Source organism: Oreochromis niloticus, linkage group LG3 (assembly GCF_001858045.2).
Source record: "Oreochromis niloticus isolate F11D_XX linkage group LG3, O_niloticus_UMD_NMBU, whole genome shotgun sequence".
Lineage (NCBI taxonomy): Eukaryota > Metazoa > Chordata > Actinopteri > Cichliformes > Cichlidae > Oreochromis > Oreochromis niloticus.
The window spans coordinates 1,303,434-1,322,192 of NC_031967.2; the positions used below are offsets into that span (position 1 = coordinate 1,303,434).

General features: G+C 44.5%; 2 protein-coding genes across 3 annotated transcripts; both read right to left on the bottom strand.

Annotated features, from left to right (window-relative positions):
* Positions 1 to 4,081: 4,081 nt before the first annotated feature.
* Positions 4,082 to 5,013, bottom strand: LOC112842734 (focadhesin). Its single transcript, XM_025900015.1, has 2 exons — positions 4,881 to 5,013; positions 4,082 to 4,769 (listed from the first exon to the last, which is right to left on the bottom strand). Exons 1-2 carry the CDS (start codon positions 4,983 to 4,985, stop codon positions 4,602 to 4,604), a joined length of 273 nt encoding a protein of 90 aa, XP_025755800.1. The 5' UTR covers positions 4,986 to 5,013; the 3' UTR covers positions 4,082 to 4,601.
* Positions 5,014 to 13,788: 8,775 nt separating this feature from the next.
* Positions 13,789 to 18,350, bottom strand: LOC102082755 (focadhesin). Of its 2 annotated transcripts, none has more exons than XM_019350294.2 (5): positions 18,213 to 18,350; positions 15,609 to 15,680; positions 14,984 to 15,058; positions 14,395 to 14,549; positions 13,789 to 13,888 (listed from the first exon to the last, which is right to left on the bottom strand). In XM_019350294.2, the coding sequence occupies exons 2-5, from the start codon at positions 15,663 to 15,665 to the stop codon at positions 13,792 to 13,794; spliced, it is 384 nt and encodes a 127-aa protein (XP_019205839.1). In that variant the 5' UTR covers positions 15,666 to 15,680; positions 18,213 to 18,350; the 3' UTR covers positions 13,789 to 13,791. The 2 variants fall into 2 exon arrangements, with proteins under 2 accessions (XP_019205839.1, XP_025755764.1); XM_025899979.1 differs by having other exon boundaries at positions 18,190 to 18,215.
* Between the last annotated feature and the right edge of the window lie 409 nt (positions 18,351 to 18,759).

Sequence of the window (18,759 nt, forward strand, 5' to 3'; positions counted from 1 at the left end):
TGTCAAAAAGAATTTTAAAAAAAACAACCTCTAATCAAAAAGAGCTTAATCAACCTCTACTTTATCTTTTGAAAGAATGGGTACAAATAAGTACTTTTCACAATTAAGGAACATGTATGTACCTTTCAGACGCTAAAAAAGGTACAGATAGTTACCCCGAGGTCCAATATTTGTCCTTAGACTGTCTTAATGTCATTTTTGTACCTTGGGGCACAGTAATGTACCCCTTCCGTACCCCTATTTCTGACTGTGTAACGTTCACACAGAAAATCATCAGGAAATGATAAAATGTCCAAACGCGCTCTAATCACTCTCTCCCGGCGGAGAGCTCTGCGGAGAATTTGGGCTTCAACATCTACTGGCTCTTCAAGGAAGGGGCACCATGTCTGACACTTCCTACAGTCAGGTTTCCGACAAAGAGGCGGAGAAGTTCAGGGTTAGTTGAAGTAAACCTGCTAGGGGGCAGGTTAGCTTCACGGAGTGTGTCGTCATAGTAACTCACTCAGAATTAATCTAAACTCGCTTTGTGAAACCGAAAACCCAGAGTTTTCGTTAACTCAGGGTATACTTACTCAGAGTTTGCACTAAACCAGCTTTCTGAAACAGGGCCCTGGACCCCCGCCGCCCGCCCTGGTTGGGTTGTTTTCTGTTTTTTTTTTTTTTGGCCAGTTTTTGTGTTTCTGTGGGGCTGTCTGGAGCCAGCCCTTGAGGGGGGGTACTGTCACGGTCCTGGGTCGGTTCGACCCAGCATTTTGGGTTTCTTATGCTTTGGTTTATTTTTGCATTATGGATCATTTCTTATCCTCTGGTGATGCTGTTTTGATTGTAATTGTGTTCTGTTCCTTTGCCGATGATGAGTATTTCTGGTTTGGGTTTTGTTAGCTTGCCCTCATGTTTAGTTTAGGTGGCCTGTGGTTGGTCTTCTCTGTCTGTCCGTGATGTTATTGTGCTTGCTTATGAGTCTGCATCTGTGTCTCTGTCTGTCGTGTGCTTCCTGTTTTATTCTGAAGGTCCCCGTCTCATGTGAGTGTGTTCAGTTTACGTTTCCCCTGTCCCGTCAGCTCTGATTTCTCCCAGGTGTGTTCCCCTCCTGTCTCTCATCCCTTGATTACTGCCATGTGTATATAAGCCCTGTGTTTCCTTTGTTCTCTGTCGCGTCGTTAACGTCTGTTCACCCTCACATCCTCTGTGTGCTCTGTTTGCCAGCCTGCCTATCTGTCTAGTTATTCTGTACTCCCAGTTTAGTTAGTGTTTTTCTGTTCTGCTTCATCCCAGCAATAAAGCTGTGTATTTTGAGTTTCTTCCGCCTCCTCGAGTCCTGCGTTTTGGGTCCTTCCTCTCTGCCTGCCTGCACACAGCCGAGCCATGACAAAGACTAAAGGCAGGAAGGTGTCCTTTATAACTAATAATATTAATAGTGGTTGGCACCTCCAAATTTATATCATAGTCTGTCTGCAGCTGAGACAATACAAACTCAAACTGTGGGGAGAAGATTATATCACTTCAGTTTAAATTGACCTGGAAGCGCCACATTTTCACAGACTTCTTTATTTATAGCATTTTTTTATGTGCTGTATAGATTATACAGTTAGGTCCATAAATATCTGGACAGAGAGAACTTAATTTCTAATTTTGGTTCTGTACAGACACTAAAATCAATTTTAAATGAACCAACTCAGATGTTTGAAGTGCAGACTTTCAGCTTTAATTCAGGGGGTTGAACAAAGAGATTGCAGAAAAATGTGAGGACAAATGAGAGAGGTAGGAAGTCCTCTTCCTTTTTTTGGGTGCAACAGCCAGGCCCCTCCAGTTCTCAACTGCATCTTCATCAGCCGGAGGAATTTTTGTGGCAGCATCAGATCCCACAAACGGGTGAGCATCCATTTTTATTTTGTCTTCTGCACTGTGAGTCGTCATGGATCCAGAATTGGCATCTGTGACTTTCAGTGATCCCACTGTTGCCTCATCTTTGATCTTTTCTTTGGCAGAACAAATCCGCATATTTCCCTCGATGAAGGAAAGATGACGAGCAATGAAGCGATCAACTCGAACAGGCAAGTTTTCATCTTTGAAAAGGCCGTGTTTTATGTTTTTGAACTCAGCTTCAACAGTGGCTGAACTTGCTGTGATGCTGGTGCTTTGGAAGAGAGGGACCATTATTCCTGTCCAGAGAGGCAAGTAACTTGTGAGTCTTATATGAGGAATAATCTCAGGGAGAAAGTGAATATTATCTCTGTCCCCGTTTGCTGCAGCAGGTGACCTGCTCTCCTCGCATATTTCTGTTACCCAGTGTCGTAGGTCAGTCTGGATCTCATCCACTGAATCAACTCTCTCACTTTCCTACGTCTGTTCATCTGGAATGATGATGGAGTCTTGAGCAATTTGTCCTTTCAGGTATTTCTTGCACCTTTCTGAAGGAAGGGGGGCTCCAGAACTGTCATCACCCTCTGCCTCACTGAGGGCCACAACAGTGATAGCACGTAGGAGCTGTTTTGCATGGTCCAAGCATTGTGACTGAAGAAGTTTTGCTAATGACCTGACAAAGAAATCTTTAACACGGTGTGTTTTCTTCTTCAGGCAGTCCCACTGGCATATCAGCTTGATGCAGTGCGCAACATCAACCCTGGTAAAACGGGGGGGAGTTTGGCAGACTGGGTTCCAACAAGGACATGAAAGCATTCATTAACTCTTAGATGCACACGTCAAAAATGACCCCAGGGGTTGTTTTTCTTCAAAATCTTTAAAATGAAAAGTTGTAATATATTCATATCCCAGGTATTCCTCATAAAATATGTTTGTAACATGAGGCCATTTGTATTTTTATTTATTTTTTCATTAATTTTAAAAAAATGCAGTTTTTGTATCACTACCCCACTCTTCCACAAGTGGTGTCAAAAATGACCCCAAGCAGTTCCTATGGAATCTTCTATGAAACTTTCATTCTTAGCAACTCTGACTGACCCACTTACACTTCTGATGGATCAGGAATTATTTTTTACACAGAAACATACATGATTTATAGTCAGGGCTGCACATAAGTGGTCCGCGGGTGCGCATTCATTGTCAAAATAAAAGTATTCCTGGAAATTCAGAGAATACACACTACTTTTGCGGTGGAGGAACACCAAAGTAATTGCTTAGTAGGGATGGGTATTGATAAGATTTTAACGATTCCGATTCCATTATCGATTGTTTATCGATTCTCTTATCGATTCTTGTTTTTAAAAAGGAGAACACTCAGGTCGATTAGCTTAGAACTGTTTTATATCTTCTCTTTGAACAAGATAGAAATTTAGGAGTAACATGGCCTTACAAACCCAACAGTGAGATCTTAAGCGATCCACAGCCTACGGCTCTTCAATGGGGTGTCACAGGGTCCCCGGGGAAAATTGTAAATGTAAAACAATACAATAAATATTCTTCTGTAGCAATAACAAAGTATAACATAAATTATTCTGTAGCAATTACACAAGAATATCCAGTAATGTCCCTGCCTACAATTAAACACATTCACTTACTGAAAATCGGGGGCATCTGCTGTGGCAAATGGCTGCAAGGTTTTGACCACAAACTAGTCACTGCTTGGTGACATGCGGGCCTGAAAAGACACGCTACCGGTAGACTGCAGCGACAACTGCCAGCGAGCGCCAGCCAGACTGTCTGTCTCATCATGGTCACCTAAATGCACAGTAATGGCAGGTTTTGTAATAAAGCAGATCGCGCTAACATAATATGCACTGTTAGCTGATTATTTACCTGCTGCATTAACGGGAGAGGACGTGCAAACGTTACCGCTGCTGCTGGGTTGAGATTCACGAGTCCGGAGTGGAATTAAAAACACGACATTCATTTAAGATCATCGCGTGTTTTGTGAGCAAATGCTTTTGCATATTCGTAGTGCTTCCTCCTTTAATGAAATATCTACTTTGCAAGTATTGCAAGTTGCCCTGTTGTCATCCGTTCTCGTAAAGTATAAACAAACTTTTAAGCGTTTGAACCGCTTAGGCGCCGTGTTTCCTGCCAGGTACGCTCCGACGCTCCGCAACGTGGTGACGTCATTCGGGGCGACTAGAATCGATAAGGGAATCGTTTGCAAAAATGGCAAACAATTCCAAGGAATTGAAACAGTGGGAACCGGTTCTCAACAAGAACCGGTTTTCGATACCCATCCCTACTAAGCTGTACTGCTATATCATTGTTAGAGAGGAGAAGAGCTTTCCAACAAGCAGCAATGCATGGGCTAGGATTCATCTGCTGGGACGGCCACTGCTGCACTGTGTTGAATCCTCCAGAGCAACAAATTACCAAAACTTCTGTTTTTAAAAAGATGCTCAGACTCGCTGATCCATTTATTAGTTACTGACCCTGTGAAGTCCGACCACAGCAGGACTCTGAGGACTGGACCCTCACACGTCTGTACTTTGTGCTTCTACCCAACTTTACATTGATGTGCTAACTTTAGCTACCAAACACAGTGATGTAGAGATGTGACTCTACAGTGAGGTTAGGATATACAAACAGCTGGTGAGAGTCCTGTTTACAGACAGAACCACAGAGAAAAACATAACCTGGTGGAGTTCCTGTGTCACTCGGTTAGCTCCTCAACACAGAGGAACATGAACGTTACGACGCACCTCGTACTGCTCTGATTTAACTGTGAGCTGAGGCACCAGAGCCAAAAGCTCAGCCATGGCTTGAACCACTCCTGGCTGTGAGTGACAGCTGAGCTCAGGCCAAACAGTTCTCCATGCTGAGATAATATCCACCACCTGAGAAAGAAAGATTTATTTTAAGACCAGAACTTTGGACAAGATTCAAAAGTTATGATCCAGAAACATGATTCCTGAATTTAAAGAGACAAATGGAGACAGACGAGGTACCTCTGCTCGACACAGCTCCTGTAGTCCCTGCAGGACGAGAGCAGCCGGGGTTGCCAGGTCTGGTCTGTTGCACTGTTTTAAAGTGAGTGAAATGGCAGCCACCATGTCTCCTGCATGCTGGTAAGGCCTGGTGCGAGCGAGCACAAATGCAAATACTGAGCGAGAGGGGCTGCTATTGTGTGTGTGTGTGGATAATAGCAAACACTGAAATACATTTTTTGCACACAGCAAATTCAGCTTTTCTTAGCTCAAAATAAATTTCTCCTCCTGCAACACTTGCACCTGCAAACTTTTTATACGTGCGCACAAAAACAAGGCCATAGACTCCTGCTGACTTTTGGAGAAACAGGGACTCACTGGAGCGTCGAGCTGAGGCTTCATTCACCCCACTTTGCAGTTATTGATTTGTAAAAAATGTTTGGAATCATGTATGATTTTCGTTCCACTTCTCACTTGTACACCACTTTGTGTTGGTCTTTCACCTGGAATTCCAATAAAATTGATTCATGTTTGTGGCTGTAATGTGACAAAATGTGGAAAAGTCCAAGGGGGCCGAAGAATTTTGCAGCCACTGTATTGTACTTACAGTCCCACATTGGAGCCTTTGGACCATGTGACCTCTGTTTATATGATTTCATTACAAAGCTGGGGCTGTTCTATTAGCAAATTGCTGGCAACCAAAAATCTCATGTTGCTCTGAACTGAGCAGCTCCTGGCAGACTGAACATGCTGTACTGAAATGAAATGACGGCTTTGCAACTTAAATCACCCCAAAAAACTAAACTAACATCTATTGCTGCTATTGGTGGATTGTGCTCACACGCTGGTTTGCCAGTGACCCGGGTATTTGGGACACACTGGTCACACCCACACAGATAAAAGCTCATCTGTGTGTATGATGGACTAAAACACACTGTGAGCGCTCAGATGAAGTAGAAAGGTGCTGCTGATGTTCCAGCCCCGTCTCCAGACGCTCACAGTCAGTACAGGCTCTTCTTAGTCGTGCTGCGTACCTTATGAGTGCCGAGGTTTGGCAGGCTTGTGAGAACAGCGTGAGCCAGGACGGGATTCTTTTCTTTGGTCAGTTTGAACAAAAGAAGCAGCAGGAGGGGCGGGACCTGCAGAGGGAAACACCCACATCAGCAAACATTAAATGCACTTTGTCAGACCTTACAGAGGCTGCATCATCGACCTGTACGTGCACACAAACTGACAGCTTCACAGCATGTTCAGCATAAACAGATAAAGCAGGGCTGAGTCTGCCCTTGTGATGCTAAATGTGTTGTGCCCATCTTGTACTCTGCAGTCAGTTAAAGCTTCATAGATCACACATGAAGTCCTGACACTTTAGTATGAGACAGGTTACAAATCAGGAAACAGTGAGACAGCATCACGGTCCTTAGATACACCACGCTGCAGTGTCACAGCTCTTAATTACCACCACACACCTAATGGCACACCGAGCCTTAACTGTTGCAGAGCGACCGCTTCACCTGCACGGCCCGAGAGCGAGAGGGAGGGGCAAAGAAAATAAAGCTGAGCGATGACACGTTTAATGCTGTCGAGCCAAAAACATCACTTTGAATCAATATCACTGCAGGAAATCATCATCTAAGGTTTCATAGTGGTTAGCTTCTGGCTTTTCCTGTAACAAAGACCTGCTGCTGCACGCAGGCAGATTTAAGATGACAAGTACGAGCGAGCAGAGATCTCCAGAGGACTCAAATATGCCAACAAGCTTCAACCAGTGCATCCAAACACCAGTGTGTGCAGCACTCTGGGAGCAATTAGAGCAGAAGGTGAATCCTCTGGGGCCCAGTGCACGCTTGAGTAATGAGGGGTAAACTTCACACTTCATCTGGAGCTAGTGACTCCAACACAAGTCCAGAGGGACGTCTGTCCCCTTAAAGCACTCCCTAAGCACTCCCTTTATACGGCAGCAGATTAGCAGCAATCACACAGCAGTGACAGCTTTTATCTTCCTGCTGATCTGAACCATTTCAAAGTCATGTGTTGGTGCCAAAATACCAGGTTATCAACATGTGTTTACTGCTGTTAGAAAGACAAACACAAGCTAGCTCCCTTACATACAATATATCTACATGTCAGAGGGAACATGCATTACTTTATATTCAGTCCACAGATTTAAGAGAACCAGTTGTGTGGGTTATCTACCTGGCAGGGGTCGGCAGCAGCGACAGCCTGGCTTGCTTTCAAAGCCAGCTGGCAGATGTTTTCCTGACCCATGATGATAAGTCACAATCAGGACAAGAGAGGAGGACAGGCGCTGGCTGGACGACAGGGCGGAGCTGACCGCCAACAGCCAATCGGTCGCTGCTGCTGGATTGTTGGCCACTTTGCGCAGTACCGACAAAGACACGCTGAGCTCACTATACCAGGAACTCAGAGACAGAGGCAGTGATGGGGCAGGCTGAGGGGAGACAGATTCATGAGAAACAAATGATGAAGAACAAAGAGCAAAGCTACAGATGCACCATGAATGTTAATGAAGTGGAATTTAAGGATCAAGCAAAGCATCCCAGAGGAACAACACTCCAGAGACTGGATGCTGACCCTGAAGAAGAGGCCATGCTACAGAATGGTAAAGCCCTGTTGCTATGACACTGAGAGGGAAACAGTATTTTTGGATGGATGTCGTCTGTGCTCTAATGCTCTGTCCACTCACCACCTAACACCTACCTGCACTATTGTAACGTGGCTACACCTCAAAGAAAGACTCCAAAAACTGAATGTGAGAAGCAGGCCAGGGTTACCTGCTGGGCTACCTGGTGAATTACCTGCTGGGCTACCTGGTGAATTACCTGCTGGGTTACCTGGTGAATTACCTGCTGGGTTACCTGGTGAATTACCTGCTGGGTTACCTGCTGGGCTACCTGGTGAATTAACTGCTGGGCTACCTGGTGAATTACCTGCTGGGTTACCTGGTGAATTACCTGCTGGGTTACCTGCTGGGCTACCTGGTGAATTACCTGCTGGGCTACCTGGTGAATTACCTGCTGGGCTACCTGGTGAATTACCTGCTGGGTTACCTGCTGGGCTACCTGGTGAATTACCTGCTGAATTACCTGCTGGGCTACCTGCTGGGCTACCTGGTGAATTACCTGCTGGGCTACCTGCGGAATTACCTGCTGGGCTACCTGGTGAATTACCTGCTGGGCTACCTGCTGAATTACCTGCTGGGCTACCTGCTGAATTACCTGCTGGGTTACCTGCTGGGCTACCTGTTGGATTACCTGCTGACATGATAGACGATGGGCAGGGCTTTGAGTACACAGATAGCGTTTTTGAACACAATATGGATAACATCTTGAAGAAGAACAACGGGAATTGCGAGACCTGTGACAAGTGACGGACATTAGACCAACTGTAAAATTGGAAGCAGTTTGTTTGCACTAACCAAAACAACTACCATCTTCATCTCAGCACAAAGGAAGCAAACAATCAGGAGTTTCTTCTATTTATTGTGACTCAAAGTCTGTTGGTGTTTCAGAGCACTGGCAGACAATTTGGACAGAGGAGATCTTTCTGTTGCACCGCTGATTTTTATGTGGATGTTCACAACTGTCTTCAACCTTTGAGGTGAAGTCTGCATTCATCCACACAACATATTTTATACACTAAAAAGAGGAGAGCTCACTATATTGTAAACAAAACATAACTTTTAATGTTAAAACCCTGTTCATTCTTACATTTTTACATTAAACGAAAATGTTTGGGGCTTTACTTATTAGAGACGGCTTCACAGATGCTGCAGCTGTAACAGCTTCAAATCTTCTGGGAAGGCTTTCCATAAAGTTCAGGAGCGTGTTTTAGGAATTTTTACCATTCCTGCACATTTATGATGTGATGATGAGGGGTGGGGAACTCCAGGCCTTGAGGGCTTGTGTTCTGCAGGTTTTAGATCTCACCCTAGGTCGGCACACATGAATCACATGATTGGTTCATTGCTCACAGGGGGTCATATGATTGTTGGGTTTTTCTCTGTATCTATTATTATAGGATATACTTTACAATATAAAGCGCCTTGAGGCGACTGTTGTTGTGATTTGGTGCTATATAAATAAAATTGAATTGAATTGATTACTAGGCCTCCTCAAGACATGCTGAGGAGGTCATTTAGCCATTCAAATGAGCTGGACATGTCTAAAACCTGCAGGACACTCGAGGCCTGGAGTTGCCCACCTCTGTGTTAGTCAGTGATGTTGGATGAGAAGACCTGGCTGGTAGTCTCTGCTCTAATTCATCACTGAGGAGTTCTGTTGGGTTGAGGTCTGGACTCAGGCCAGTCCAGTTCAAGTTCCATCCAAATCTCACTTATCCCATGCGCTTAGCGATGTAGCTGCTCGGCCATGGAAACCCATCCCATGGAGCTCTCTGCTCACAGTTCTTCAGCTCATCTGAAGGCTAAATGAAGTTTGGAAGTCTACAGTGACTGACTCTGTAGAAAGTTGGTGTCCTCTGCAAACTATGCCCCTCAGCGTCTGCTGACCCCGCTGTGTGATTTTACCACTTCATAATTGTGTTGCTATCATTCCCAATCCCTCCCACTTTGTTTTAATACCACAGTTGACTGTGGAATATTTGAGGACATTTTGTGACTGGATTTGTTACACAGGTCCACACACCATTAAACCACCACAACCAGCCTGAGCCTCCATCCTGGTCATGGCATTTTACTGCTCCAAATTCTGACTCTGCCATCAGAATGTCATGAGGTAAATCATACAATGCTCTTCCAGTCAAGTCCAGTTTGGGTAATCCCTGTGAATCAGCCTCACTTTGCTTTTCTTTCCTATCACGAGTGACACCTGCTATGGTCTTCTGCTGCTGCGTCAGAGTTTGATGTAGTATGTTCAAAGATGCTCTTCTGCACATTGGCACTATAATGAGTGGCGATTTGAGATACTGTTGTCTTCCTGTCAGCTCAACCAGTTTGCCCATTGTCCTTAGGTTGTCCTTTGGTCAACCCTAGAGATGACTGCGTGGGAAAATCCCAGTGGTTTAGCAGACCAGCCATCGGGCAAGATAAACCACGCTTTATTCACAATCACTTAAATCAACTTTCTTCACTATTCGTGGTCATTTTAACCAGGTCTACATACCTAAATGCACCGAGTTGCTTCCATGTGCTTCGCTCACTGATATTGGTATTAAAAAGTAGGTGCACCTAAAAAAGTGGCCAGTGAGTGTATGAACTAAAACAAACAGACACCTGAATCACTGACTAACTAGTCCTTGTGATTATTTATAGTAATACTGGTGTACAGCTCACTGTATGTGCACACAAACATAAGGTGATGTCGTGGATAGAGCCCCCAAATGTCCTGTGAGCCTGCTGAGGGCCAATGTGTCATGGTGGCAGATTGCTAAGGGCTATGGTGAGAAGACATTTAACAGTGGGCAGCAGTGTGTATGCTCCATTAATAGTGCAGCATTTACAGTACCCAGCAGTGCCAGGCCTGACAACCAATGGCAGCCCAGACAGGCAGTGGCCAATGGCACCACCCTGCTGCCCTGAACACATTCATCTTCCCACTAGGGAGGTTCAGGCTGCCAGACAGCCACAGGCAGAAATGACACTAATGACCATGGAGAAAGCACAATGAGAAGGAGGGAATGAAAAAAAGGAAGAAGATAGGTGAAGAAAATGTAAAATAAATGAGGAAATTACTTCAGAGGTAAATGAGAAAGGAAGAGGAAGGAAGGAAAATGAAAAAAGACAAAGCAGCTCAGTCATTTTATTACCCGCTGCAAGTGATTAAGGATGCCCCAGGAACTTGTCAAATGAGGCAAAGCTGGAGGAGGACGAGGAGAACAAAGAAGAGGTTTCCCTCAAGGCTTCAGCAGCATGTTTACACTGTGAACAGGAAAGCCCTCCCTGTCTCACCACCAACTGTAATAATGCCCCCCACTGTAAATGCAGCAGGACTGTTTACATGATCTGTTACGTCATCAAACACGTCTTTAGATTAAAAACAGACAATTAAACACTACATTTATTGTTTATTAGGGCACGAGCACTGAACATGTTGGAATAAGGAGTTACATATGGTCAAAACCTTTTATGCAAAACTCACCGTACTAACATGTTTCAAATACAAAAACATGGCTTGGATCCATGCTGCTTCTGCCTGTGGTAGTCATGGGTAGCCAAACAAGAAAATTACCTCATGAACTGGAACTAAATCACAGTTGAACTGAATTGTCCTTTTTCTTTAACTGAGGTGTTACCAAACCAGCCAAATCATATAATCTCTCCAGTGTGTCCAGAGTCTACCTCCAGGTCTCTTCTCGGTAAGACATGAGGTGTCCTAGAAGCATCCAAAACAGACGCCCAAACCACCCCAACTGGCACCTTTCAATGTGGGTGAGTAGCAGCTGTACTCTGACACCTTCCTAAATGACTGACCCATCTCTAAGGGAAAGCCCAGCCACTGTTCAGAGGAAACTAATATCTGCCGCTTGCATTCTTTTGATCACTACCCAAAGCTTGTAAGCACAGGTTAGTGTAGGGATGTTAGATCAACCAGTAAATCAACAGCTTTGACAGCTTTCATATCACTGAGGTCACCACGATGGACCAGTAGAGCGGCCCCATCACTGCAGCCACAGGACCATCTGTCAATATGTCACTCTGTCCTCACTCTTGAACAACACCCAGAGATACTTAAACACCTCCAACTTGGGCGCCAGCTCGTCCTTGACCTGGAGTGGGTGCTCCACTGTTTTCAGCTTTGAACCACAGCCTCAGACTTGGAGGTGCTGATTCTCATTCCCAATGTTTCCCACGCAGCTGCAGAATTACTCAAAACAGCATCGATAACAACACCCACCAAGAATAGATCCGACTTGGTGCTGGCAAAACGGACCAAGCTTCCTGCATTTGGACAGAGAAGTGAGACTTCCACAAAACATTGCAAAGGCGTGTCAACCAAGAGAACTCAACAACATCCAGAGCCTGGAGAAACTAAGGGTACCTCTCATCCGCCCCTCGGACTCTGCTGCCAGGTGACCCCACCCTCAGAGTCGTGCCCCTTGTCCTCAGGCTCTGATACTCTGTATCCAGTGTGAACAGATCACTGCTTTCCTCTTCTGACTTGACTGATGGTTTGTCAGAATCGTTTCTAGGTCAACAAAAAGTCTTGCTCCATTCCCTCACCAAGCTCCTCGTACACCTGAGTTTTTGTTTCAGCTACTGCAAGAGTTACACTCATCCTGTCGATATCTGCCAGATAACCAAGCCTAACAGGACGCTTCCAACATGCTGCTCCTGAACCTCCAATGTCTATCTTCTGGTTCAGAGATTGCCCCCACCACATTAAAGTCCCCCAGCAGGACTATGGAGTTGCTAGATGGGGTACCCACCTCACCCAGCAACTCTAAAAATTACTCTAAACAACTGTTAGTCACATGTGAACAAATGACTCTCGGCACCTGTTCCCAACATGACGGCACAGGGAAGCAAACGTCTTGTCCACCAGGGAAAACTGCTAAATGCTGGCATCAAATCAGGGAGATGCAAACGTACCCATTCCCTTTCTGCCACCTCTCACTCTTTACATGTAGTCAGTATTTTTCAACACACACTAGTCTGGGATTCTCATGCTCCAAGAGCCAGTTTATAGCTGGGCCTGAAGCACCAGGGCCTTTGACTGCCACCAGACAGAGCACCGGACCCCTACGGCACTTCAAGTGGGTGATGGATAGGGATGGGTATCGTTTAGGTTTTATCCGATACTGGTGCCAAACCGGTACTTTTGAAACGGTGCCGGTGCTTAAACGGTGCTCAAACCAGTGCTTAAAGAATGGAGATCACAAAATTGGTCCAAAAACCTCTCATGTTCAGCTGTTTTTTTTGTAAAAAGATAACAATGTTAGCCTTTTCTGCAGCTATAGGGCATATATGGTCTCACTCTTGGCTGGAAGCAGTGCTTAAACAATGAAAAAAACACAAACTTTGTCCAAAGACCTCTCATGTTTAACTGTTTTCCACTTTTTCTTTGGTCATTTTAGCCTTTTTGGCCAGGGTGAAGGGAGTATCTGCCATCAAACAAGAAGACAGCCGCATGTAACTACGACGGTGTTTGCTAGTTCACCTTACATGCATTAATGTAATAATGTGGTTAGCCTACTCAACGTTAATTACACACGAACAGCATTAAGCTACTCACGCAGAGGAGAACGGCTGCTGCTGCCATCATCATCCTCATCATTTCTGCTACACTGACAGGGCTAGGGACCAGGACTCTACTCTTCGGGTTTTTGGGGGATGTTGCTAACTCCGGGTCCGATAACAGGCACCACACCCGCAGTAGATGTGCACGGTGTGAGGTCTCGCAGCAAGCTATCAAACACGGCGCATTTCTCGGCTTTAAAAAAAACCCCCGATATGCGTCGCCAGGCGTTTCATCAGATTTGAGGTGTTACCTCCTTTGACAGTATCACAGTATCAGCTTAAAGCACTTGTTGCAGGCTGCTGAGTTTGCATCTTTTGCTGCAAAGTACAGACAGACTTTTGATCGCTTCGCCTTGGGCATTTTTAATCTGTAGCTCTGCACAGAACGTATGTACCTGGGCCCGCCTACTATCCTCGGAAACGTAAAATGATTGGCTAGAATTGGCTCAGGAAAAAAAAAGCACCGAAATAAAGCACCGAAATAAAGCACCGAAATGTGCGCTGCTTTTCGGTCTGGTTACTACCGTTTATGTCAGAACCGGTGCCATCATGGCACCGGACACCGGTACCCATCCCTAGTGATGGACCAATGCTGCTTCTTTGGACTAGCAGTAAGCTACAAGTTATATGTAGCTTGATAGATTATACAAGACAATATGTATGAACATCTCTAGATATTAGACATCTCATGACAGGACATGAGACATGAGATACTTACCTGATAGAATACGGACAGGTGAAGTGTCCATCGCTCTGGTCAGCCTGCATCTCCAACAATCGCCGAATGACTTTTATCAACCCTTGAGTGTGTCTGTTGGATATCAGAGTCAGAATAACTGAAAAAACTAACAGTGTGAGTGTTTTCATTGCTTCAAATGTTTTCAAATAGTTACATTATGCTGCACAACTAGGTTAGCATCCAGGTCTGAACTGTGGAACAGTAACCTTTAACATCTTCATGTTTCCAGTTTAAACTTTCAAAGCTATTTTCTTTACTTCACATGAGCCCTGATGGAGAGCAATGACATCGTGGATTTATCCTCAGCACAGACTAAGCTATGACCTCCATGTGTCTAACTCAGTTTGTAGACTGTCAGTCGGGTTCCTGCACTGGAAGCATTGACTCCATGTTGCACACTGGTAGCTGGAAAAGAAGGCGACTGGACTTGATTAAGTTTTAAAGATGTTTCACTTCTTATACAAGGTGGAGAGACCCACATATTTAAACCCTACAGGGCGTTGCCCTCTTTGGAGATGGTCATCGAGCTATTTGTCATGTATGTCATCACATGAGTCCAATAACTGCGTGTTGCATACCTTGCAGAAGGCAGGAGGTTGAGGACACCATTGAGGATGTACTCCAGGTCTGCATGGCCCTGGTCCACCAATAACACCAAGGTGTCGCAGCACGCTGAACACACCACAGCACAGTCACTGCAGCACTGCTGCCACAAAGCTTCCAGTGCTGGGCCCTGAACGACAACAGTGATGCAGTCAGTGTTTCAGAAGTTTAACACAACTATCTGTGCCTTTTCCACACATGCACTGAAGCCCTGAATGAAAACGGACAAAGACAGAGGTGCAGGTGAGAATGCAATCTGTCCCACTCAGTTCAGCCACTCGGGCTCAGCACTGATTCAATCCCAATTCACAAGGTTTGGTTCAATTTGGACTCAGACAGTCGGAAATATTATACATAACTATGATCGTTTATCAGTGCAGATCCATATTTTATATCTGTGTATAAAAACAAAGCTGCCACTGTGAGATCAGAGGTGTCAGCCTCACAGCAGATGTGTCAAAGTAACTGAGGATCAAACACAGGACGACATGAAGCAGATGTTCCTGGCCTTTATACTTCATGTAACTAAAGAAATGATCATATCTGACTCTTACAGGAACTCACCTGAGCACAGGACCAGCTGATTTGCCCATTTGACCCTTTTTCCTTTACGACAGCTGCAACAAGACTTCTCACCGTCTGCAAAACAAGAAAATCACACTTCTGTACCATTATTCACAATAACAAAGAGAGGAAGAGAAACCAACACTACAGTGTGAATGAATGAATGAATGAATGAATGAATGAGCCTACAGGGAGTCTGTGTGTGTTCAGTGAAACCTGCCTCCCCTCTACATAAACATATTACACACACGCGTGTGAGTGACTCAGAAACCCTTGTGGTTCCAACAAACATACAAAGTAACTCTGTGTCTGTGATCTTGTTACACTGTAAACTCACCTCATGTCTCTTTAAAATCCTCCAGCAGCTGCACACATGTATCAGTGCACCTTACAGTCATGTTACTCTATCAAATAGTTACGTTACTGATTACTCTGTCTTATCAGGATACTTTTCTATGAGTATTGCTGAATTCCTGTTAATGGTAGAGATTTTCTGCCTGTGTGAGCTGCTAGTTTACCTCTATCATTAACAAATCACTGGTACCTGTGGAATCTCTGCAGACAAGGGAAGGATCATTTGTATCATTTGGATGGGAGGAGTCACAGAGCAGAGTCCGCCTCTTACCTGGGCTTGTATGACAGGGCTGGGGAACTCGAGCCGCGTCTTTAAACTCTCCATCATGTCCCTGGATCAAACCTGTGAACATCCAGAATCTCCATTAGAACAAGAGAAGGAGGTTTGATCAAAGTAAAGACAGCTCTCCTGTTAAACTACAGATGATCACATATCAGGGCAAATCAGACTTTAGCTCAGGGACGTGACATCGAACCCCTGACTGATCCAACACTTTATTCTTCCTCTCAAACAAACATCCCCAAATGTTTGTCCCAAACAAAGGAAACCAAGATTACCCTTCAGCATCCACCCACTGACTAAACAACACTTTAGGATTTCTTACATATTTTAATATGAATTTATGCTTCTTGATGTTATGCAAACTGAATATTTTGCACAAATAGAAATTCTCTTTGAGTTGGACTGAATGAATTTCACTTAACCTGATAATAATATTTATCATAACAACAAACATTTATTACATATACTAAACAATGAGGGCATGAGCAGCATCAGTAAACACATATTGCTTTTTGAATACTATTAATATACTAACACAGTAACCCAACCCCCTCCCCAAACACACCCAGCCCCACCCACCTGCTGTTACCATAACGATAAGCCAGGCTGTACTGTCCACCTGCTACCAGCAGCCTGTTTACTGGCTCCCAAAACAGGAACAGGTAAGTCAGCACCTGTTCATCTTATCAACAGCTTATTTACTACAATATGTAGAACAGAGTTACTGACCAGTCAGAGCAGCGTGACAGTGCACACACACACACACACACACACACACACACACACACACACACACACACACATCACTGCACATTAAATCTGAACACTTTAACGTGTCACCAATATGAAGAAGACATTTCAACAACATACAGAAAGCCTTCATTATATTTTAGATGAAGCTGAAAATAAGCTCAGTCCAGTTTCATGGCTGTGAATGGTTTGAAAGTCTGAAACCAAACAGTGCCAGCGGTTTCTACAGGATGTTGCCTATACAGCAAACAATACAGGCTGTGCTGTAATGCTAGGTCTGCACTAGCAATACAAGCCAGAACAATGCATGAGCACGATGCTTTAGAAATGACACCACGGAGGCTTTGCTGTGCAACACTCAGACTGCACGAGCCCGACGGGCCTGACGGGCCGCGGCTTTTTGGGAGAGCACTCAGCGGCACAGTGGCAGCCTGTGATTGCTGTGGTGGAGCCCTGAGGTCGTCACAGTCGGGCTTTGATGGGCAGAGCTTTGACTTTTCTGTGTAAGTACATGAGATTTATGGCAGTTACTTTTCATTTTGATATGTTCTCGTTTATTCTTGTGTTAGTTTATAGAAATGCTTTAGTCAGTCTGGGGTCACCACAGCAGGAAGCTCCATTTGTTTCATATGGCAGCTTTTATTTTGTAAAGCTTCTTATTTGCCTTTAACCAGTGACTTTGTCACTTCCTGAGCCAACGTGTTAACCATGACACTAAGGAGGCACACTGGGAATACTGGGAATACAGATACTTTCATCAAGGTATTAAAAACAATCCTTATGTTTAAAATGAATGTGTCCAATAAATGTAGTGAGAGCATTAAAATATTTCTGAGAAATGAAAGCAATACTTTTGTTAAAGCTTCAAATCTGTACTTGAATCATGATTTAAACTGTGGTTGTGAACAGGGAATAAAATGATGTAAGGAGGTGATGTTGCCGCTCCCCCTCACCTCAGAGACATGTGATCAGTCTGGATGAAACTTTATATGAACTTACATGACGACATTTAAGAGACGACAGAGGCTGATTATTCGAGACCTCGTCTGTCAGAAGGAGGATTTTAAATCTTGGATTTAACAGGGAGTCAGTGAAGAGGAGCTAATATGTGACAAATATGCTCTCTTTCTACTTCCTGTTGGGACTCGTGCTGCAGCGTTTCAGGTTAACTGCAGGCTTTGAGGCTTTTCATGGTGCTTGTCTGATAACACTGACTCACAATCATGCAGCTAGAATCACTCTCAGCTTAGTTCACAGACCTACATGGTTGTTTGTGCACACTGAATGATATATTCTGCTCAAAGATGACTCCTCACAGCTTCACTGGAGGCCACGATGATGCTGTTTCTAAGAGTTTTAGGGCCGAGCACAACAGCCTCTGTCTGAATTTAGAAGCAGGAAATTAGAGGTCACCAAATCACAACAACAGTCACTTGAAGGCACAGACCACGAAGTACAGAGAAAATCCCACTAACCGGTCAACCCCAATGAGCAAGCCCTTGGCCACAGCGGGAAGGAAAATCTCCCTTTTAGCCGAACCAGACTGGAGGACGGGCAGACGTCTGACCGACTGGTGGAGAGGGAGGGACTCACATGGTGGATACACATCTCTCACAGACGGTGAGAGGACAAAGACAAAAGTGTCACCTCATATCAGGCGGCACCTCCAGGGCTGAAAACTGAAACCTGTGCAGAAGTGCCAAAAACTGCAATTCCTCTAACAGCCTCTGGAGCCTGCATCCAAAAGTGAGACAACCCCAACAGCCCCCTATATGAGCACTGTTACAGTTTACAGCTGTAGCTTTTTACCAGGCCTCACCTCTGCCAATCCAAGTGACCCACCTGTGTCACACACACACTGTGAAGCTGAGCAGTGTGTCACAATGAAAGCTCCTGCTGCTTCCATGGTTTATATACACATGCTGTGTGGATCTGTGTCTGAAGGAGCAGAATACATTGGGACGCACACTCATTGTGTCCCAAGTGTCATTTTCAAACCTATAAAAATCAAAAATCAAAACACTTACTTCTCTGGGTTTTTCTTGTCCTGTCCCACCTTTATAAAGATGAGTCGATGCCCTTAAATTCAAGAGCAACTAATACTTTTCACAAAGTAGTAAAATCTTTCAGTTTAAATATTTTTGAACATTAATTTAAATTAATAACTGTTGCCTGAATGTACAGTTTCCATTTCGTGAATACCATTTTTCATATGCATGGCCTTCTGCTGATATTATTCCTGGTAAATCTCTCAAAGATACCTTTCTGGTCATCTCCCCTTTCCTTCATGTTATCAGCTTTTGCTTTGGATACCTGAACACTTGAAGGCAGCCTGTGTCTTCCACTGTTATATAATTACAGCCACATTTCTAAAATACAAGTCGTTACT